General features: G+C 49.1%; 1 protein-coding gene across 2 annotated transcripts; it reads left to right on the top strand.

The window, feature by feature from the left end:
- Positions 1–1,177: 1,177 nt before the first annotated feature.
- Positions 1,178–16,407, top strand: DHRS7C (dehydrogenase/reductase 7C). Of its 2 annotated transcripts, none has more exons than XM_055306151.1 (7): positions 1,178–1,308; positions 1,518–1,677; positions 10,171–10,283; positions 12,025–12,238; positions 13,887–13,979; positions 15,085–15,240; positions 16,144–16,407. In XM_055306151.1, the coding sequence occupies exons 2-7, from the start codon at positions 1,524–1,526 to the stop codon at positions 16,350–16,352; spliced, it is 939 nt and encodes a 312-aa protein (XP_055162126.1). In that variant the 5' UTR covers positions 1,178–1,308; positions 1,518–1,523; the 3' UTR covers positions 16,353–16,407. The 2 variants fall into 2 exon arrangements, with proteins under 2 accessions (XP_055162126.1, XP_055162128.1); XM_055306153.1 differs by having other exon boundaries at positions 12,028–12,238.
- The last annotated feature ends 767 nt before the right edge of the window (positions 16,408–17,174 follow it).

Raw genomic sequence — 17,174 nt, forward strand, 5'->3', positions numbered from 1 at the left:
GTATTTTCTATACCAATAAAAAGTTAGGTTTTCTTTGATGTCCCTGGTCATCCTAATTTCTAAGGAAGAAATGCTATTTCCTCACTGTCACTCCTGGGGAACTACTCCCTGCCCCCCCCTTCCTGCTCAGTCCAAATAAAAGTAGGACATCATTATGATTGGTCTTCTGGTTTCTGGCAGTTTGAACATTTCAACAGGTTTTTACTTTTCTATGTGTCTTCTTCATTTCTAATCCTACAGCATTCCCTTATGTAATTAAAAAATTCAGCATTTGGGATAAATTCTTAGTAATCTTTTAAACATTTTATTTATCTATTCATGAGAGACACACAGAGAGAGGCAGAGACACAGGCAGAGGGAGAAGCAGGCTCCCTGTGGGGAGCCTGATGCGGGACTCGATTCCAGGACCCCAGGATCATGCCCTGAGCTGAAGACAGATGCTCAACCATTGAGCCACCCAGGTGCCCCAGTATTCTTTTTTTTTTTTTTAAGATTTTATATGTAAGTATTCTCTATGCCCAATGTGGGGCTTGAACCCACAACTCCAAGATCGAGAGTTTCATGCTCCACCAACAGAACCAGCCAGGTGCATAAATTTTTCATGCTTTTAATCATTCAGGAAGACAACAGTTATCTTCTTGTGAGCTGGATCTATGCTGGGTCTGTCCTCCCAAGAGTCCTGCAAGATGGGACTGTTGGGCTCATTTTACAGACAAAGAAGCTAAGGCACATGCAGGTGTGACACAGCTTGACTAAGCTTGACTTAGTGACACAGCTTGACTAAGGAGAAACACCCCAAACTCTGCTCATGTCACAATTCCCAGGGGTTCACTCTGCAACAGGTTCCATCCTGCTTAAAAATTTTCTATGCTTTTCGTTCCCGCCAGAGAGGGAAGGCCAGATGGCTTGCAGCCACATGGGTCTGAGCTACCTGGAAGCGTCCAGACCCAGGGTTATAGGAATGGATGGCTGGATGTTTGCACTGAAAATCCCAGGTCCTGATCCCTAATGCCCAGCCCCGAACTGCAGAGGAAACTCCAATAGTCAGGCTTGCCAGAGAGCTTTAAAAGTCCTGGCAGGAACTCTGAAATCAGACCCGGCCAGCATGTGTCCCTGAATATCAGAATAGACACTATATTTACCCTGAAAAGCCCTTCAGTGCACTGACAGCTATAAATAGTCATTAGGGCCCGAGCAAGTGGCCTTAACACATGGATTTCCTTCCAAAAATGCAGACCCATTTTAATTAAATTTGTAATTAACCTCTGGGAGGGCAGGCCCCGGATTCCGTTTGCTTTTGGACACACCGTGAGTAATTTCCTATTCATTGAACATTTGGGGATTAGCATGCTCGCTGGGTGCTTAGCTCAGAAGCAGCCCTCCGGGAGCTTGCACAAGACCTGGCTCCCTGGAGAAGATACATGGGCTCATGGTGAACGCACCCTGTAGCCTGGGGCCAGGTGTCCCCGTCAGAGTCTCTTTGCAAAGCCGGAGAATTTTCCCTCTGTTTCCCCCAGAACAAGATGGGAGTCACAGCCGTGCTCATGCTGCCTCTGCTGCTCCTGGGAATCAGCGGTCTCCTCTTCATCTACCAAGAGGTGTCCCGGCTGTGGTCCAAGTCAGCCGTGCAGAACAAAGTGGTGGTGATCACGGATGCCATCTCAGGACTGGGCAAGGGTAAGCCAGCTTCTCAACCTGAAGGACGAGAGGTGGCAGGATGGCCACCTGGCCAACCTGCCAGCGGGAGGGGGATCAACGCAGGGTCTGTCATTAACCAGCAAGTGTCTTGTCTTTGGGGGGCTGTAGCTCCCACGCCTGAGACATGAGGGGATTGGCATAGCCGGGCTTGCAAACTCACTGCCTTGGAGCCAAAAGGGGTCTGCAGATGTGATTTGCTTCACCTTCATCGGGTTCTGGAAATGTTGAAATGCAAAGTCCTTCACTGGGGCGGCATACCAACTATGAGCCCAGACTTGGGCGCTGGATTGAGTTCCGGGCTCCATCACTTACTAGCTGGTGACTGTACTTGTCTGCTTTGGATTTCCCATCTAGGAAAGTGAGGATAATTACTAGTAGTCTTTACCTCACGGTGTTGTTGTGGAAGGAAGGAAGGAAGGAAGGAAGGAAGGAAGGAAGGAAGGAAGGAAGGAAGGAAGGAAGGAATAGATGGAAAGCATGTAGAAGCACTCAAGTGTGCATAGTGGTGATAATGATGCTGAACACATTTAGGCAGAACAAGTGCACTCTGGTGTGCCACACACCCCATTCATCCCTAGTGTATTGCACTCAGGCCAATTAGTTCAACCACTTACCTCCTGGCCTTGAAGGTACATATGTTTGTGGCCTTTGAATTAGATAGTCTTAGGGGGCTTTTTTCCTGGAGACATGAGGGCAGGCAGTGTCCTTAGGTTTGTTAAGATTCTAATTCTATCTCTCCTAACGATGGTTGTGCAGCCACCTACAGGATAATTTGGGGGCACCTTTTGTGTTGGTTTGTGTTATTTTTAATTGAATGTAGAACCCACATGGCCAAACGTTCAACAAGTGTCCGGTGGGTCCATTACGTGCTGTGTATTGAGGTGAGCATGGTGCCTTCAGGGAAGGGCTGGCACCCATTTCCGTGGTGCTGCCATCATGAGAACATTCGTAACCTCCTGTTTGGGATTCTCTAAGAACTTCATTCCTTGGGTCTCCCAATGGGAGCCAATCCACATGCTTCGGAAGACAGGATCAATGTCAGTGGGTGATTAACTCAAGCTCACCGTGTGACATAAGAAAATAAAGCAGAACAGATGAACTGGGTTCTCTGTGTCCCTCCATGGGTCCCAGGAGCAATTCCCAAGGAGGACATCCTGCATCATTAGATTCAGGGCTCAAAAGGGAGGAGAGATACAGACCTCAACTTCTACAAGGACAAGCTAGGGCACACACTTCTGTCAACCAGACCAGACACGAGACAAGAGGGGCAAGTGGTTGCCATGAGCCAACAGAACAGAGACACTCACCTACAGACACTCAGAGGCCGTCCTTGGGGGAAACCTGTTCTTTCAACAGAACCTGTCCCTGTTGCATCAGACCAGCTGCCAACATGAGACCCCCTTCCTCGTGGAGCCTTCTCTGCCACAGACAGGGCAGGGTCTTTCTTCTTCTCGGAGGGTCTCCAGAAAACTGGCCTCTGGGGTCCCACAGTTCCTCCTATAAACACTCCACTGTTACCACACTCCTCACACCGGGCAGTACGCTTGTGTTTCTCAGTTGGTCCGCTAGATGAGCTCCCTCCAGGTACAGCCTGTGTTTTATTCACCCTGGTGTCCCATCACCTAGCTCAAAGCTTGACATAGACTATGTACTCCCTCCCCCCAAAAAAAGTTTATTTAATAAATGCCTTTAAAAGCAACCATCTGGGACGCCTGGGTGGCTCAGGGGTTGGGCGGCTGCCTTCAGCCCAGGGCGTGGTCCTGGAGTCCCAGGATCAAGTCCCACATCGGGCTCCTACGGGGGGCCTGCTTCTCCCTCTGCCTGTGTCTCTCATGAATAAATAAATAAAATCTTTAAAAAAATAAAAATAAAAAATAAATAAAAGCAGCCATCTTATGAAGAAAGGCACTCCTTTGGCTATGTATGTGGTCATCTCTTTGCCTCGTTGGTTTCTGACCAGATTCCAATATGATCAGAGAACATATTCTCTACAATTTCAATTCTTTTTCTTTTTAAGATTTTATTTATTTATTGGAGAGAGCATGAGCATGAGAAAGAGAGCACAAGCAAGGGGAAGGGCAGAGGGAGATGGAGAGGCAGGCTCCCTGAGGAGCAGGGACCCCAACACAGGGCTCGATCCCGACCCCGGAATCATGACCTGAGCTGGAGGTAGATGCTTAACCCACTGAGCCACTCAGGTGTCCCCGTACAATTTCAATTCTTTTTAAATTTGCTGAGGTGTGTTTTATGGCCCAGGATATGGCCCATCTCTGCACGATCCACAGGTGCCTGGAAAGGGTGACCTCCTGCTGTGGTTGTGTGGAATGTCCCACAAAACCTTGATCAGATCCCGCCTGTCTGGAAGGCTGTCCAGTCCTGCATCCTTCTTCCCTGTTGCTGGGAGATGTATATTTGTTTCAGGAGCTCTTTAAATTTATTTTTAAAGTCTCATTCGGTCATAGTGATACACTGCACCAATCGGGTCCCTGAGAAATACAACCCAGGGGCAACGTGGCATCTTCAGGGGATTGAGGCCTGGTATGGGTCACGACTCCCATCACCGTTCTGTTGTGCTGGGTCTTCTGGACCCAATCTGGGAAAACAATGCAAAGCAGAAAGAAAAAAGTAAATCCAAACATTCAGAAGTGGGGCGTGGGTGGCCTTAAATAAATGCCTCGCTGGAACCCACCGCTGAGCGCAGGGATCGCAGGATCACCCAGCCCCATTCCTCAGGTCTGGGGCAGGATAAAGTGAGGGGCAAGGCGCCGATGACACGGGCCACACACGGTCCCCAGCGCATCCCACACCCGTCCCCTTGGACCCGAGTGAACCCAGCCGGGAGCTCAGGTTTCCGGAGCAATCAGACAGGGATCAGGACCCCAGACCCTTGCCCAGAGCCCACGCAGCTCGGCCCCATGGGGAATCAGGTCACTTTGTACTTTGTCGGCAGCGAGAGTGACTCTCAAAATACTTCATCCCTGTGCTTGAACTTGAAGTGTTTCTCAAATTGGGCTGCTTGTTTCTCAATCATCGGCCTCTTAACAGGGGCCCCAGGTCATCCTTTCGCCCGAAGTCAGGCGGTGGCAAGTGCGGGGCAAGGAACTGGGGAAGGCGGACCTCAACTTATGTGTGCTGCGTGGAAAAGAAAAAGCTTGGTGCCAAGCTGCCTGACGCGAGATACACTGAGCCTGGCTCCTGAGCCGACCTGATCAAGAATCAGACCAAGAACGTCTGAATATGCTAGAAGGACTTATTTGGGAGGGGGACTTTAGGCTGGCTGTCTCGAAGCAGGGGTAGCACCGTCCACTGGGCTCCAGCCTCCCAGGCCCCTCCCCAGCCCCTGCGCCCAGTGTGTAGATGTAGAGGATGAGTGGGTGACGAGACACCCCCGCATGCTCCTTTCTGGTGGTCGGGGCACGGACCAAGGGGCAGACCCAAGCCGAGAACCCAGTACCCCCATGAGAATATCACTGCTTGGAGTCACAGCCTGGCCTTCTACCTCCAGGTGAAGTCTCTTTTGGTGAATTCCATTATAAACTCTAATATATTAAAAAGGATTTTCAGGGCAGCCTGGGTGGCTCAGTGGTTGGGCATCTGCCTTTGGCTCAGGGCGTGATCCCGGGGTCCTGGGATGGAATCCCACATCGGGCTCCCCTCAGGGAGCCTGCTTCTCCCTCTGCCTGTGTCTCTGCCTCTCTCTCTCTGTGTCTCTCATGAATAAATAAATAAAATCTTAAAAAAGAAAAAAAAAAGGATTTTCAGGTAGGGGTGCCTGGGTGGCTCAGTCAGTTAGGCGTCTGCCTTTGGCTCAAGTCCTGATCCCCAGGGTCCCGGGATTGAGACCCGCATTGGGCTCCTTGTGCTGTCTTTCTGTCAAATAAATAAAAAATCTTTTTTTAAGGATTTTTCAGGTAAAAAGAACAGAAAACACACCTAGAACCCTGCCCACTTGGAAATACGTCTTTCTGTTTCCTTTACAATGCTCATACATGTAGTCAGCAGTGACCATCTGATGGGCTCCGTGTTCTGGGCCAGCAGGAGTCAGGGCGGCAGCAGGACAGCCCACCCCACTCTCAAATTCATGCAGCAGAGAAAACCCTTCCTCTGTGTCCCAATTTTTTAAAAACAATCTAATAGTCTCATGACTTTTCTGATCACTATTAGATTATATAAGACCCTTTGGGCATGATAGGTGCTCTGACACACCATCAATCCTTCGATTTAGAAATTGGGACACCTGGTCCGATGCATTAGAAAACGTGTGGATTTTCATTGAGGTTAATGCCCTCTTCCATCTACTCACCCAGACCCAGGGGCCAGAAAGTTTGTTCCTCTTTCGAACTCTTCTAGGGCTGGAGCAGGGGGCCAGAAGGGGATAGAAGGAAAGCAGGAGGGAGCCTCATCTGGCTGACACTGTCATGGGGCTTCAAGCTCATGGCCTGGCATCTGTTTAAAACCAAGTCTGGCTCTTTCTCTGCGGCTACTTCTGCGGGTCCTTTAGAGCCCCTCCCTGGGAACATCTGACCCCCATTTCCACGAGGCCTGCACACTCCACTTGCTCAAGTCTCTCTCGGCCCCCGGGGTTTAAGGGCAGGCACTTCTCCTGGGCCCTCTGTTTTAATAAGATCCAATCAAGGTTGATGGCAAAAAAAAGGGCATTTATTATCTGCCACAAGCAAGGTTACTGGGGCTGGCTCTCAAAGCAGCACCTCCCAGAGTAAAAAGCAGTGTGTTTTCATTGATCGGTCCCACGAATGCATCAGCCGGGTAGTTGCCCTTGAAATCCACACTCTTCTGGCTTTAGCCAGCCCCATGGTCCCTTCTGCCCCTTCCTGGGATCTTGAGTCCCCTCTGGTTGGACACTGCAACAACAGCTAAGCCTTTGCGGTTGGTTCTGATTAGCTAACACCACTGCCCTGTTGACAGAACCTCAGCAGAATTCAAAACAGCTCCCACGCAACCCACAGCTTATGTCTCCTCCATCGAGCTTGTGAGGCTGGGTCTTTGGAGTGCAAATGCCCTGGGACAGCCAGGTCCTCCTCTGCTCTGCTCTGTGCAAACCTCGGCACCCCTCCTCATGTTGGATTTTGCAGGTGGGACTCAGACCCCGTCCCCCGGCTCCATGGCCACAGGGAACCCAATAGCAGGCTGTTCAAATGGTCTCAGTGGAGACAAAGGGCAAAAATCCACATCTCAATTCTCTCCCCAAATCCTCCTTCAAAGGCCACTCTCTCTCCTCTTCTTTGTCCAATTTGTGTCCTATTTGGAGGATAAGGCAATATTGAACTCCATAAAACAGGGTTTTTGTGATTTCCTTTGAAAATACGCATCTGGGGTTGGCAGCGCACTTCAGAATTTTACATCTGTTTGATCTCGGTGCGCTGGTCAAATTTTCCATTTAAAACCCTGTTACACTTGCGTCTGTGCAATTTAACATCTCATTACACACAGTCAGCGCGTGGCACGGAAACACCGATTTCTGCAACATCAGTTTTAAAGGCTTTGAAATATTCAATAAATACCATCATTGATTGACCAGCCTCCTGTAATATCGGACATTTATAACCATCTCCACCTCTTTACTGTTATAATAGCACCGAGATAGACAACATGATAACTGTGTCCACTCAGACATTCTTAATTGTCTCCTTAATTAATTATGCCTCGTAATTAATTAATTAATGCCTCGTAAATGAAATAACCTGGTCAAAGTCTATATCTAGCTTTAAGGATTCTATCCAATTTTTCTTCCAAAAGATTGTGGCAATTTACACTGCCACCAGCAGGGAATGTGTGACTCTCCCTGAATTTCGTTTTCAATTATCTGATGGATGAGAATGAACGTTCTGTTTTAAACGGCATGTCTTTGTTCTTGGCACCAAACTGTCACCTTCTATATATTAATCAGCTCTTTGTGATTCTCTTATGAATTGCTTACTCATCTCACTAGCCAACTTCTTCACTGGGGTCTTCGTTTGGCTTTCTTATTGATTTATAACAGGTCTTTGTAGATCAAGTAAATTAGCCCTTTTGTGACATATGTATTTTATTTTATTTTTTAAAAAGATTTTATTCATTTATTCATGAGAGACACACAGAGAAAGGCAGAGACACAGGCAGAAGGAGAAGCAGGCTCCCTGCGGGGAGCCCCATGTGGGACTCGATCCCAGGATCCTGGGACCACAACCTAAGCAGAAGGCAGACACTCAACCACTGAGCCACCCAGGTGCCCCCTGACATATATATTTTAAGTAGATTTCCTCAGGGCGCCTGGGTGGCTCACTTGGTTAGATGTCTGACTCTTGATTTTAGCTCAGGTCATGATCTCAGGGTCCTGGGATTCAGCCCTGCAACAGGCTCTGTGCTTAGCATGGAGTCTGCTTTACATTCTCTCTCTCTCTCTCTCTCTCTCTCTCTCTCTCTCTCTGTCTCTCTCTTTCCCTCTGCCCCACCCCTACTTGCACTCGTGCTCTCTCTCTCTCTAAAGTAAATAAAAATCTTTAAAAATAATAAAAATAAATACACTTCCTCAAGTTGTCTTGGTCTTAATTTTCATTCCTGTTTTCTGCTGTAAGGAAAGGATTCTTTTAAGGATAAGAAAATCTACAGATCTTTTCTGTTATGACTTTTTTCCTTTGAGGTCAGGCTTCTAAGATCTTTCTCTAAAGCAAGTCATTTCTCCTTTCTTCTAGTTCTTTTATGGCTCTGTTTTGACATTTAACTGTTTAATATATTTTAGTGTATCACATTCTCCCCAATAGTTAGTTAGGAGTTCAAATACCACATTTTATTTCATTATTTTTAAAATTCCACTTTTTCAGTAGTATGTTCTTTACCCATTGATTCATCCTGCTAACTTTAAAATACACCAAACTCCTATGAATTCTTGGCTCTATTTTAAATCGGTATTTCTATCCATACTTGAGCCACAAACAGGCTGCTTTAATTTCTGTGGCTTTATCATGTATTTTAATAACTGATGTTTGGTCCATTCCTATTTTTGTTCATCAAACTGTTCATTGCTTTTCTTATGCATTTATTCTTCCAAATAAGGTTTGTAAACTATTCCAAGTAAAGTTTAGGATCTTTCCATCCCTTTCCAAGACATGTTGGGATCTTGATTTACTGCATCAAATTCACTTGGAGATGGATTAACATCTTCATTGATTTCCACCATCCAGAATGGTCATGGACACCCTCTTTCTCAACAAAGCATCCATATTTAGAGAAATCGTCCCTGCCCTGTGGTCCCAACAACTCAAGGTGACATTTTTAACACCTTTATTTCTTGGTTTTGGTTTCTTTTGGTCAGCAGAACTGTCCACATCCTCCCTCCTCCCTGCTCTCATCACACACATTACACCCAGACCTCACTGGGACCTCCCATCTGTACCCCACCCCTGCTCCTATCTGAGACCACAGGGTCCAGCATCTCAACTGCTCTCCCCTCATATTACAACCCCCTGCCCACAATGCCTGCTGATCACATCCCATTTGGCCCCCTACCAGTGGACATTGCCTCCTCAGGAGTCACACACCTGTTGTACCCACAGTCAGTAGACATAAGTGAATAAAAGGCTGGTCCTCTTACCTCCAGGTGGGACACCTCGGCATTTGAGTTTATAATCCAGAACCTTCCTTGGATCCACCCACACCTAGATTTTCCCTGAGACCTTACTCCCAGATGGATTTTCTCTAAAGAGCATTCCCTCAATAAAACCTGGCTGCCTGAGTCCCTGCCTCTAATTCTGCTTCTGGGAAACCCACCCACGACACGGCCTCATGTGGTCACCATGGGAATTAAATGATCTAATATATGCAAAACTCTTTCAACAGTCCCTAGAACAAGTAAACACTCAAAATATATTAGCTTTTATTGTTCTTAAATATCAGTATTATTGCTACAGGAGACTACTGGGTGTCTACCGACCTTTGCCCCGTTGAGAAAGCCCCATGTTGGGTGAGTCAGGAATTTGGTTCAGAATAAAATTAACTAGACACAAAGCAGAATTATTGTTTTTTCCTTTTTAAATAAAAATAACCCTGGATGGAGTATCTGCCCACAGAGAAAATGTGCAGGAAACGGGTGACATTAGGAAAAAATCCACGACGGCTGATTCCTATATCTTTAGATTAAGATATATCGAGGGCTTTGATCCTGGAGGGCTAGGGTCAGGATCATCTCTCTGTCCAGCTTAAGGAAGAATATCCTAATAATCAGAACCATCCCAGGAAGGAAGGGCCATGTCTCTCCACCCTGATCCCCTTCATGGGAGGTAACCACGCGGAGGCTGGAAATGACAAAAAAAAGTTCAAGCCCCGGGAGGAGGTTGAATGAAATGACCTCTAAGTAGGGACCCTGTGGCCCTAGGACTTTTGAGTTCTTTTAAATCTTGAATTCGTATGATGGAGGCTCATCATCCGGGGCTCCATCCCCATGGTGCACCCCGCCCTCTCTCCTTCTCCCCACAGAGTGCGCGCGGGTGTTCCATACTGGTGGGGCAAGGCTGGTGCTGTGTGGGAAGAACTGGGAGACGCTACAGATCCTGTATGACGCCCTCATCAGTGTGGCCGACCCCAGCAAGGTAAGACCTCCTGGCAGGTGGCTGGGGGAGCTCCTGGGCACCCTTAGCAGCACTTGGGCTACATGGGTGAGATTTGGTGCTTGCTTTGGGGGAATGGGAGGCAGGGCTCTCACTCATCTTGACACAGGCAAGGGCTGGCTTATCTTGACCAATCTCCATGCCAGGAACTTGTTCCCTGGCAACTCACCCTCCCCACCCCCTGTGTATTTAGGTCAGAGCCAAAGCAGATCCAGACACTAGCGCATGGCACAGGTACGGGCATGATTATAAGCCCTTACGGCTGATTTTTAAAAAGTAATATATCAGGGGCGCCTGGCTGGCTCAGTTGGTGGAGCGTGCGACTCTTGATCTTGGGGTTGTGAGTTTGAGCCCCACGTTGGGTGGAGAGATTACTTAAAAATAAAATATTTAAAATAAAATCATCCCTCAAATGATATTCCCTTCAAACAAGTCAGGGAAGCAAAGTCACTTTCGATGAAGTCACTGGGAGGTGAACGTTTTCCTGGAGGTGGCAGGTTTCAAAGCGTTTCTGGAGCCTTGTTTAGAGAATTGCCTTTGGAGCTCTCTTGACATTTTGGTTTTGTTGTGTTTAATTCTCCCTTGATGTTGTTGAATTAGTTTTTGGAAACAGCCCAAAATAATTCACAACGAAGTCTGGTATTTGAGAAGATGGAACAGATGGGACAACTCAGCATTCAGGTTATGTTTTGGGGGGATGTTATCAGGTAATCATTTAAAACGAGGTTCTGAGGTCAATTGTGTGGGAAATACTGAGGATAGCCAAACTTGTCTGGTGGGTTCCTTTACTGCAGGACTTTTCAGAGCCTTTGATATACTCATGTGTATTGTGTATCCCCAAGAAGGATGTGTAAGAGTCTGTGTTTCCTAAACACTTTGACCAGGGAACCCTCTTATCAGGACTAATGTTTGTCAAACACTGGAATTGCATTTATCACGTGGTATCATGACTTTTCCAACCTGTTCCCTGCTCTAGACCATGAGAGTCTCAATGGCAATTGAATATTTAGGACTGAACACAATGCCTGGCACATAGATGGTGCTCCAAAAATATTGTGTGGAGGGTACGATTTTTTTTAATAATAAATTTATTTTTTATTGGTGTTCAATTTGCCAACATACAGAATAACACCCAGTGCTCATCCCGTCAAGTGCCCCCCTCAGTGGCCGTCACCCATTCACCCCCACCCCCTGCCCTCCTCCTCTTCCACCACCCCTAGTTTGTTTCCCAGAGTTAGAAGTCTTTATGTTCTGTCTCCCTTTCTGATATTTTGGACGGTACGGTTTTGGTCAAAAAACAAAATGTGGCTACAGAGCATAGTGAAGGATTCCCCTGGGGCTCCTAGGCCTGTTTGGAAAGCCATTTACAAAAAGGAGCTCATAAATACTTCATAACATCACCGTTGGAATCCATGCTCGGCCTCCCCTGTAAAGGGTGATTTTCATCTGGATTGATCAATTCTGGCCCCTTTGGCCGACAGTTCAGACTTATTACTGCATTTTTGCATGTTTGGATTCCTGGGGTAGCTGTGGTACCACGAATGGACTCCCCATCCGCTTCCTTCCTCCCAGAACCATTTCCACTTTTTCATCTTCATCTCTATCTTGAAGTCGTTCCATGAATTCTGAATTCCAAAAAGGGGTGGCTCTCAGATTGAGGGCCCCCAGGATCTGTGACAGAGAGGTCTTCCCACACACAATCTTGACTCTCTCATTGGTTCAGCAGACATTTACCCCAAAGCTGGTCCTCTTGGACCTCTCGGACATCAGCTGTGTCCAGGACGTGGCCAAAGAGGTCCTCGACTGTTACGGCTGTGTGGACATCCTCATCAACAACGCCAGCATGAAGGTCAAGGGGCCTGCCCATAAGATTTCTCTAGAGCTCGACAAGAAGATCATGGATGCCAATTACTTTGGGCCTATCACGCTGACCAAAGGTCTCGTGAGTTTGACCTTCCTGCAGATTTCTGGGCCACCAGCTGCTAGAGAGGGCTATGTTACATGATCAGACAGTCACCCAATTCTGGATGCAGTCTCCAGTCCCCCTCGGGAATATTCCTATTTATTTGGTGAAAGCTTTCAACATTCCGGTTATAAATGTTAATAAGAAAAAAGGGACTTTGAAAGTATCTTGCTAGTATATTCCAGCCTCCCTCTTTGGGATGCCTTCCTTCCCACCCAAGCCCTGCCCTTTATCCCCTCTTCCTACTCATTTCCATGGCTTCCCCTCCAATCCCATCCCATATATTGGACCATTGTCTTCATGTTTCACATACATTTTGATATATCGACATGGCCTTTGATCTGTTCCCACCCATGTCAGTTGGTCAAGGATAGAGATTCTGTCCTCAGAAATAAAGAGGAAAAGGATTCATCCCCAAACTACAAGAGGCCCAGTGTAGTGTCCTTCCCTTTGCAGGATCAGGGAGAGCAGAATGGGTAAAAAAGGGTAAAATGGCAGCTCTTATGTGGAAAGACCCCACCGCTAAGTTCAAATGCAGGTCTAGAACCTGGGAGGTGGGGCTGGAGATGACAGGGAATGGAATTGAGAGTTGAAGCTACCCACCCCCCCGCAAAAGTTTGTCAAAGCAGAACCCCAAAAGGGAGGAGATATATATACCTGGAGAACTTCTGAGCTTCAAATGTGAGGAACCCTGGAAGCATAGTCTTAGAGCTGCCTTGTAAACAGCCACAATCTCCAGGATAGTGAGGTTTGGGGCAGCAGGACAGTGGAAGGGATAGGTATCTGAAGCAGAAAGATGACTTTCCAGAGCTTCTGAAATGATGCCCCAGAGATAATGGTTTCCTCTAAGGCACATCAGGCAGCCTTCAGGGTTCATCAGCATCCAAATGAGGGATGCAGGGGATAGCAGGGGAAAGCCAGGGCTTGTTCACCTTCCTGGTTGGGATCTCCAACTTGCTAAGAGACTCTTGCTAGAGTCACTAGCTCTGGGCCTTGGTTTGCCCATCTGTAACAGGCAGGGGCTCAACGTCAAAGTCATTCTTTGATTTTTTTTGTCGTATCTCCATTCCACCTGCATGTACTGTGATTTATTCCATTCTCTAAATTTCTGTATTTCCAAAGTCATTCATTTTTAGGGGAAATCTTTATCACATTGCCATAAATTAAAAACCCTTCTCCCTCTCAATAAATAGAAGGTCCTTGACAATAGAACAAAGTAGCAGTTTCTCCCAAGATGCAGGGCTGGGGCCTTTCCTCTCTCGGTTAAAAGATTCACGCCTTCAAGAGAGGTGTTAAAGACACATAAGGACCCAGAGAGGGGAATCGGAATGGGATGATCTAGGACCTATCTCACCACTGAGATCCCTGTCACTTCTGTACACGGGGTGGGGGGTGGGGGTAGGGTGTCGCAGAAAACCACCCTGAAATCACCAGTAATGGGGTCCAGCCTGCTCCTGGGAAACACGGGAGTAGGGGTGTCCCTGTTCCTGTCCACCTGTCCTGCTGTAATCAGATTTCCAGGGAGGTAGAGGGGTCCTGCATGATGAAGGGGGTCTGGAGCAGGCTGTCTGCCTGCTCGGTCTGCAACGTGTAACCGTGACCCACTGTCCTATGCTTTCCAGCCTTGCTTCCCGACATGATCTCCCGGAGGACAGGCCAGATTGTGTTAGTGAATAACATCCAAGGGAAGCTTGGAATCCCATTCCGGACAGCTTGTAAGTTGTTATGACAGAAACATTATGTCTATGTCTTATAAGACAGGTGAGGCCATGTCTAGCACTAGGCATGCGGTTATGGGGTGGGGGTGGCTTCCACAGGTGAGCTGGTCTATTGGTTTTTCTTTCATCCCTTCAGTTCCTACTTCTGAGCACCCATGGGACTCTGCGTTCCTCAGCCCCAGAGGCTCACGTCCCCACAGGCGGTCAGGGCCTGCCCTGGCTGCACACCATCAATCCCTCCCAGACTGACACCCCTGAAATGGGAAGGAAGTTAGGGTTCATCATACCCCAGTGGTGGCTCTAACTCCCCCACCCACTCTCAAGCTCTAAGGAATGTCCACTCTTTTTGAAATCCTCGAAAAGATTCTTGTTTTCCCAACCGATGACTTCATCCATTTGCAGTGAATTTGGTGAGCAGCTCAGATGGATAGGACCCCAGGCAAAAAAGGCCAGGAGGTAGGAGGGGAGACCTGCTCAGGGCTCACCAGGGTATCGAGCTGGCCCTGGGACCCTGGAGAAATCACTTGGTACCAGCTCTACTGGAAAGGAATGGGAACTCATGCCTGGGCCGGGCATCTTCTATCCATCTTTACCACCACCTGCCAAGGGGGATATTATCCCCATTTTATATATAAGAAAACTGAGCCTCAGGGCGCCTGTGTGGCTCAGTGGTTGAGCATCTGCCTTCGGCTTAGGGGATGACCCCAGGGTCCTGGGATCCAGTCCCACGTTGGGCCCCTGCAGGGAGCCTGCTTCCCCTCTGCCTGTGTCTCTGCCTCTGTGTATGTGCCTCTCTCATGAATAAAATGAATAAAATCTTTAAAAAAGAAAGAAAGAAAACTGAGCCTCAGACAGGTAAAACAATTTGCCCAAGGCCCCGCAGTGGACAGGTGGGTGGCTGAGCCGAAGCAGACCCCAGCTGTGCCTCGATCCACCACTACCCCAGGGCTCCGTGTCCTCCTCTGCGGAGTGGGGGCAGGGCTGGGCGACGAGAGTCCTCTTCCAGCTGAGCTGGTGGGAGCGTGTGCACAGGCCTCTGTGGCAGTGCTCCTGCCGGGGTGCAGGGCCGGGCCCCCCACCGACCCCCGGCTGTTGCCTCCAGACGCTGCCTCCAAACACGCCGCACTGGGCTTCTTCGACTGCCTCCGAGCCGAGGTAGAGGAATACGACGTGGTTGTCAGCACCGTGAGCCCCACGTTCATCAGGTCGTACCACATTGATCCGGGCCAAGGAAACTGGGAGGCCTCCATCTGGAAATGTGAGCTTTCCCAGGGAGGCTGGAGGTGCAGGAAGCGGGCAGCCTGGGGGCTGCTTCCTGAAGCCTGAGACTGGGGGTGGCCCCCCACCTGGCCAACAGCAGGGAGGGGCCCCCCAAACTGCAGTCCCCAGGCACCGGGGGAGCGGGGAATCCTAACCCGCATCCAGCAGACCAAGGCCCGGCTGGGCTCCGTCACTCACAGGCTCTGTGACCTTGGCTGCGTCACTGCCTGTCCTGGGGTCTCAGTTTCCCGTGAGGAACAGCCAGATCTGATCTTCCAGACCTTCCTACCCCTGCCCCCCACTTTTCCCTGGGAGGCAGCTCCAAGTAGATGCTGAGAGTCTGGCACCGGCTTCCCTATACTTGAAGCCGGCCTCGGTTGGATGCTCAGTGTTCCAACACAGGCAATTCGTTGTGAGCTCTGTGCCTCAGTTTCTCTTTAGGCAGTGAGGAATGACTATAGTTTCTGCCTCGCCAGGCACACAGCAAGCGCTCTATAGATGCACCAGATTACTACTGCTGTTCCAGAAGGCTCTGAACAGGGGGCTGCTGTACCCTGCTCGAGGCCCTGTCTACAGCAGGGAGGCGAGATGGACCAAGATGTGGGCAGGAGGTTGCAGCTTCACGACAGCTGTAAACATAGCTCCTTAATTCATCTGGCACCTTCTGGCTTGAGCTCTTTCTCCTGCTTGCAACTGCTCACAACCCATCCCCACCCCAAAATTAATAGGGCAGGAAACTATGTCCACTTCACGGATGAAGAAACTGAGTCACAGGGGGTGGTGAAGAGTGTCCCCTGGGTTCTCAAGGTCCCTGGAAGCCCATGACTCCAGACCAGATCCCCCTTCCCAGTCTTAGGGCACCCAGAGGCTATAACCCCTGCCCCTCCTGGGGGCTTTTTAGTCTTTTTCAGGAAGCTGACCTATGGGGTGCACCCTGTGGACGTGGCCGAGGAGGTGATGCGCACCGTGAGACGGAAGAAGCAGGAGGTCTTCATGGCCAACCCCATCCCCAAAGCCGCCGTGTACATCCGCACCTTCTTCCCAGAGTTCTTTTTCGCCGTGGTGGCCTGTGGCGTGAAGGAGAAACTCAATGTCCCAGAGGAGGGCTAGGTGCTGGGGGCCACGTGGGTCAACTCGAGGGGAATAAAGGCTTTCTGGCAAGGTGCAGGTCCTCTGTCCTCTAACTCTGGGGCCCAGCATAAGCCACGTCCCTGACCTACTGCTGCCTATGGGAGATGCCCCAATACCAGCCCGGTCTCTGCAAGGGCCCTGGGTGCCTCCCACTGGACATTTCCAGGACACGCATCCAGAAGCTTCTTGACTCTGTAGGGTGACACAGAGCAGAAGAAAAACAGGTACCATAATGGGTCCAACCCCGCATAGACACACACACGTGCATGCACACACTTGTATGCACACATGCACATGTACACACGTGCATACACATGCACGCACACAGACATGCACACACACGCATGTGCTCACATGCATGCACACATACACACACATGTGCATACACGCACTTCAGTCATCAGCCCGCTCAGAAACTTAGAAAAAAAACCACCTCCACTTTATACCACACTCACACCACACTGGGGTCAGCCCCCAGCAACAGGAGCAGGACTTGGCAACCCGCTTGGGCAGCCCTGCCAAACAGAACTCTCTGTGACGGTGCAAATGTTCTAGAACCTGCATTGTCCGCGAGGGCAGCTGCTAGCCACAGGTGCCTGTTGACCTCTAGAAATGTGGCCTGTGCGCCAGAGAGACTGGATTCTGAATTATATCTCGTTCGAGCCACTGTGAATTTTAAACAGCCTCACGTGGCTAGCGGCCCCCGGGTCAGCAGCACAGCGGTGCTGTGACGTTCGCTCCTGGCAGCACATTCGAACCTGCCTCTTTCCTGGAGTTAACTGGTCGGAGCAGGGCCCGGGC

This window comes from Nyctereutes procyonoides, unplaced genomic scaffold (genome assembly GCF_905146905.1).
Source record: "Nyctereutes procyonoides isolate TBG_1078 unplaced genomic scaffold, NYPRO_anot_genome, whole genome shotgun sequence".
Taxonomy (NCBI): Eukaryota; Metazoa; Chordata; class Mammalia; order Carnivora; family Canidae; genus Nyctereutes; species Nyctereutes procyonoides.

Coding starts and splice junctions, on each gene's coding strand:
- DHRS7C (XM_055306151.1), top strand. CDS start 1,524: ATGGGAGTCACAGCCGTGCTCATGCTGCCTCTGCTGCTCCTGGGAATC. Junction 1,678..10,170: donor CATCTCAGGACTGGGCAAGG/GTAAGCCAGCTT, acceptor TTCTCCCCACAG/AGTGCGCGCGGGTGTTCCAT. Junction 12,239..13,886: donor GCCTATCACGCTGACCAAAG/GTCTCGTGAGTT, acceptor TATGCTTTCCAG/CCTTGCTTCCCGACATGATC.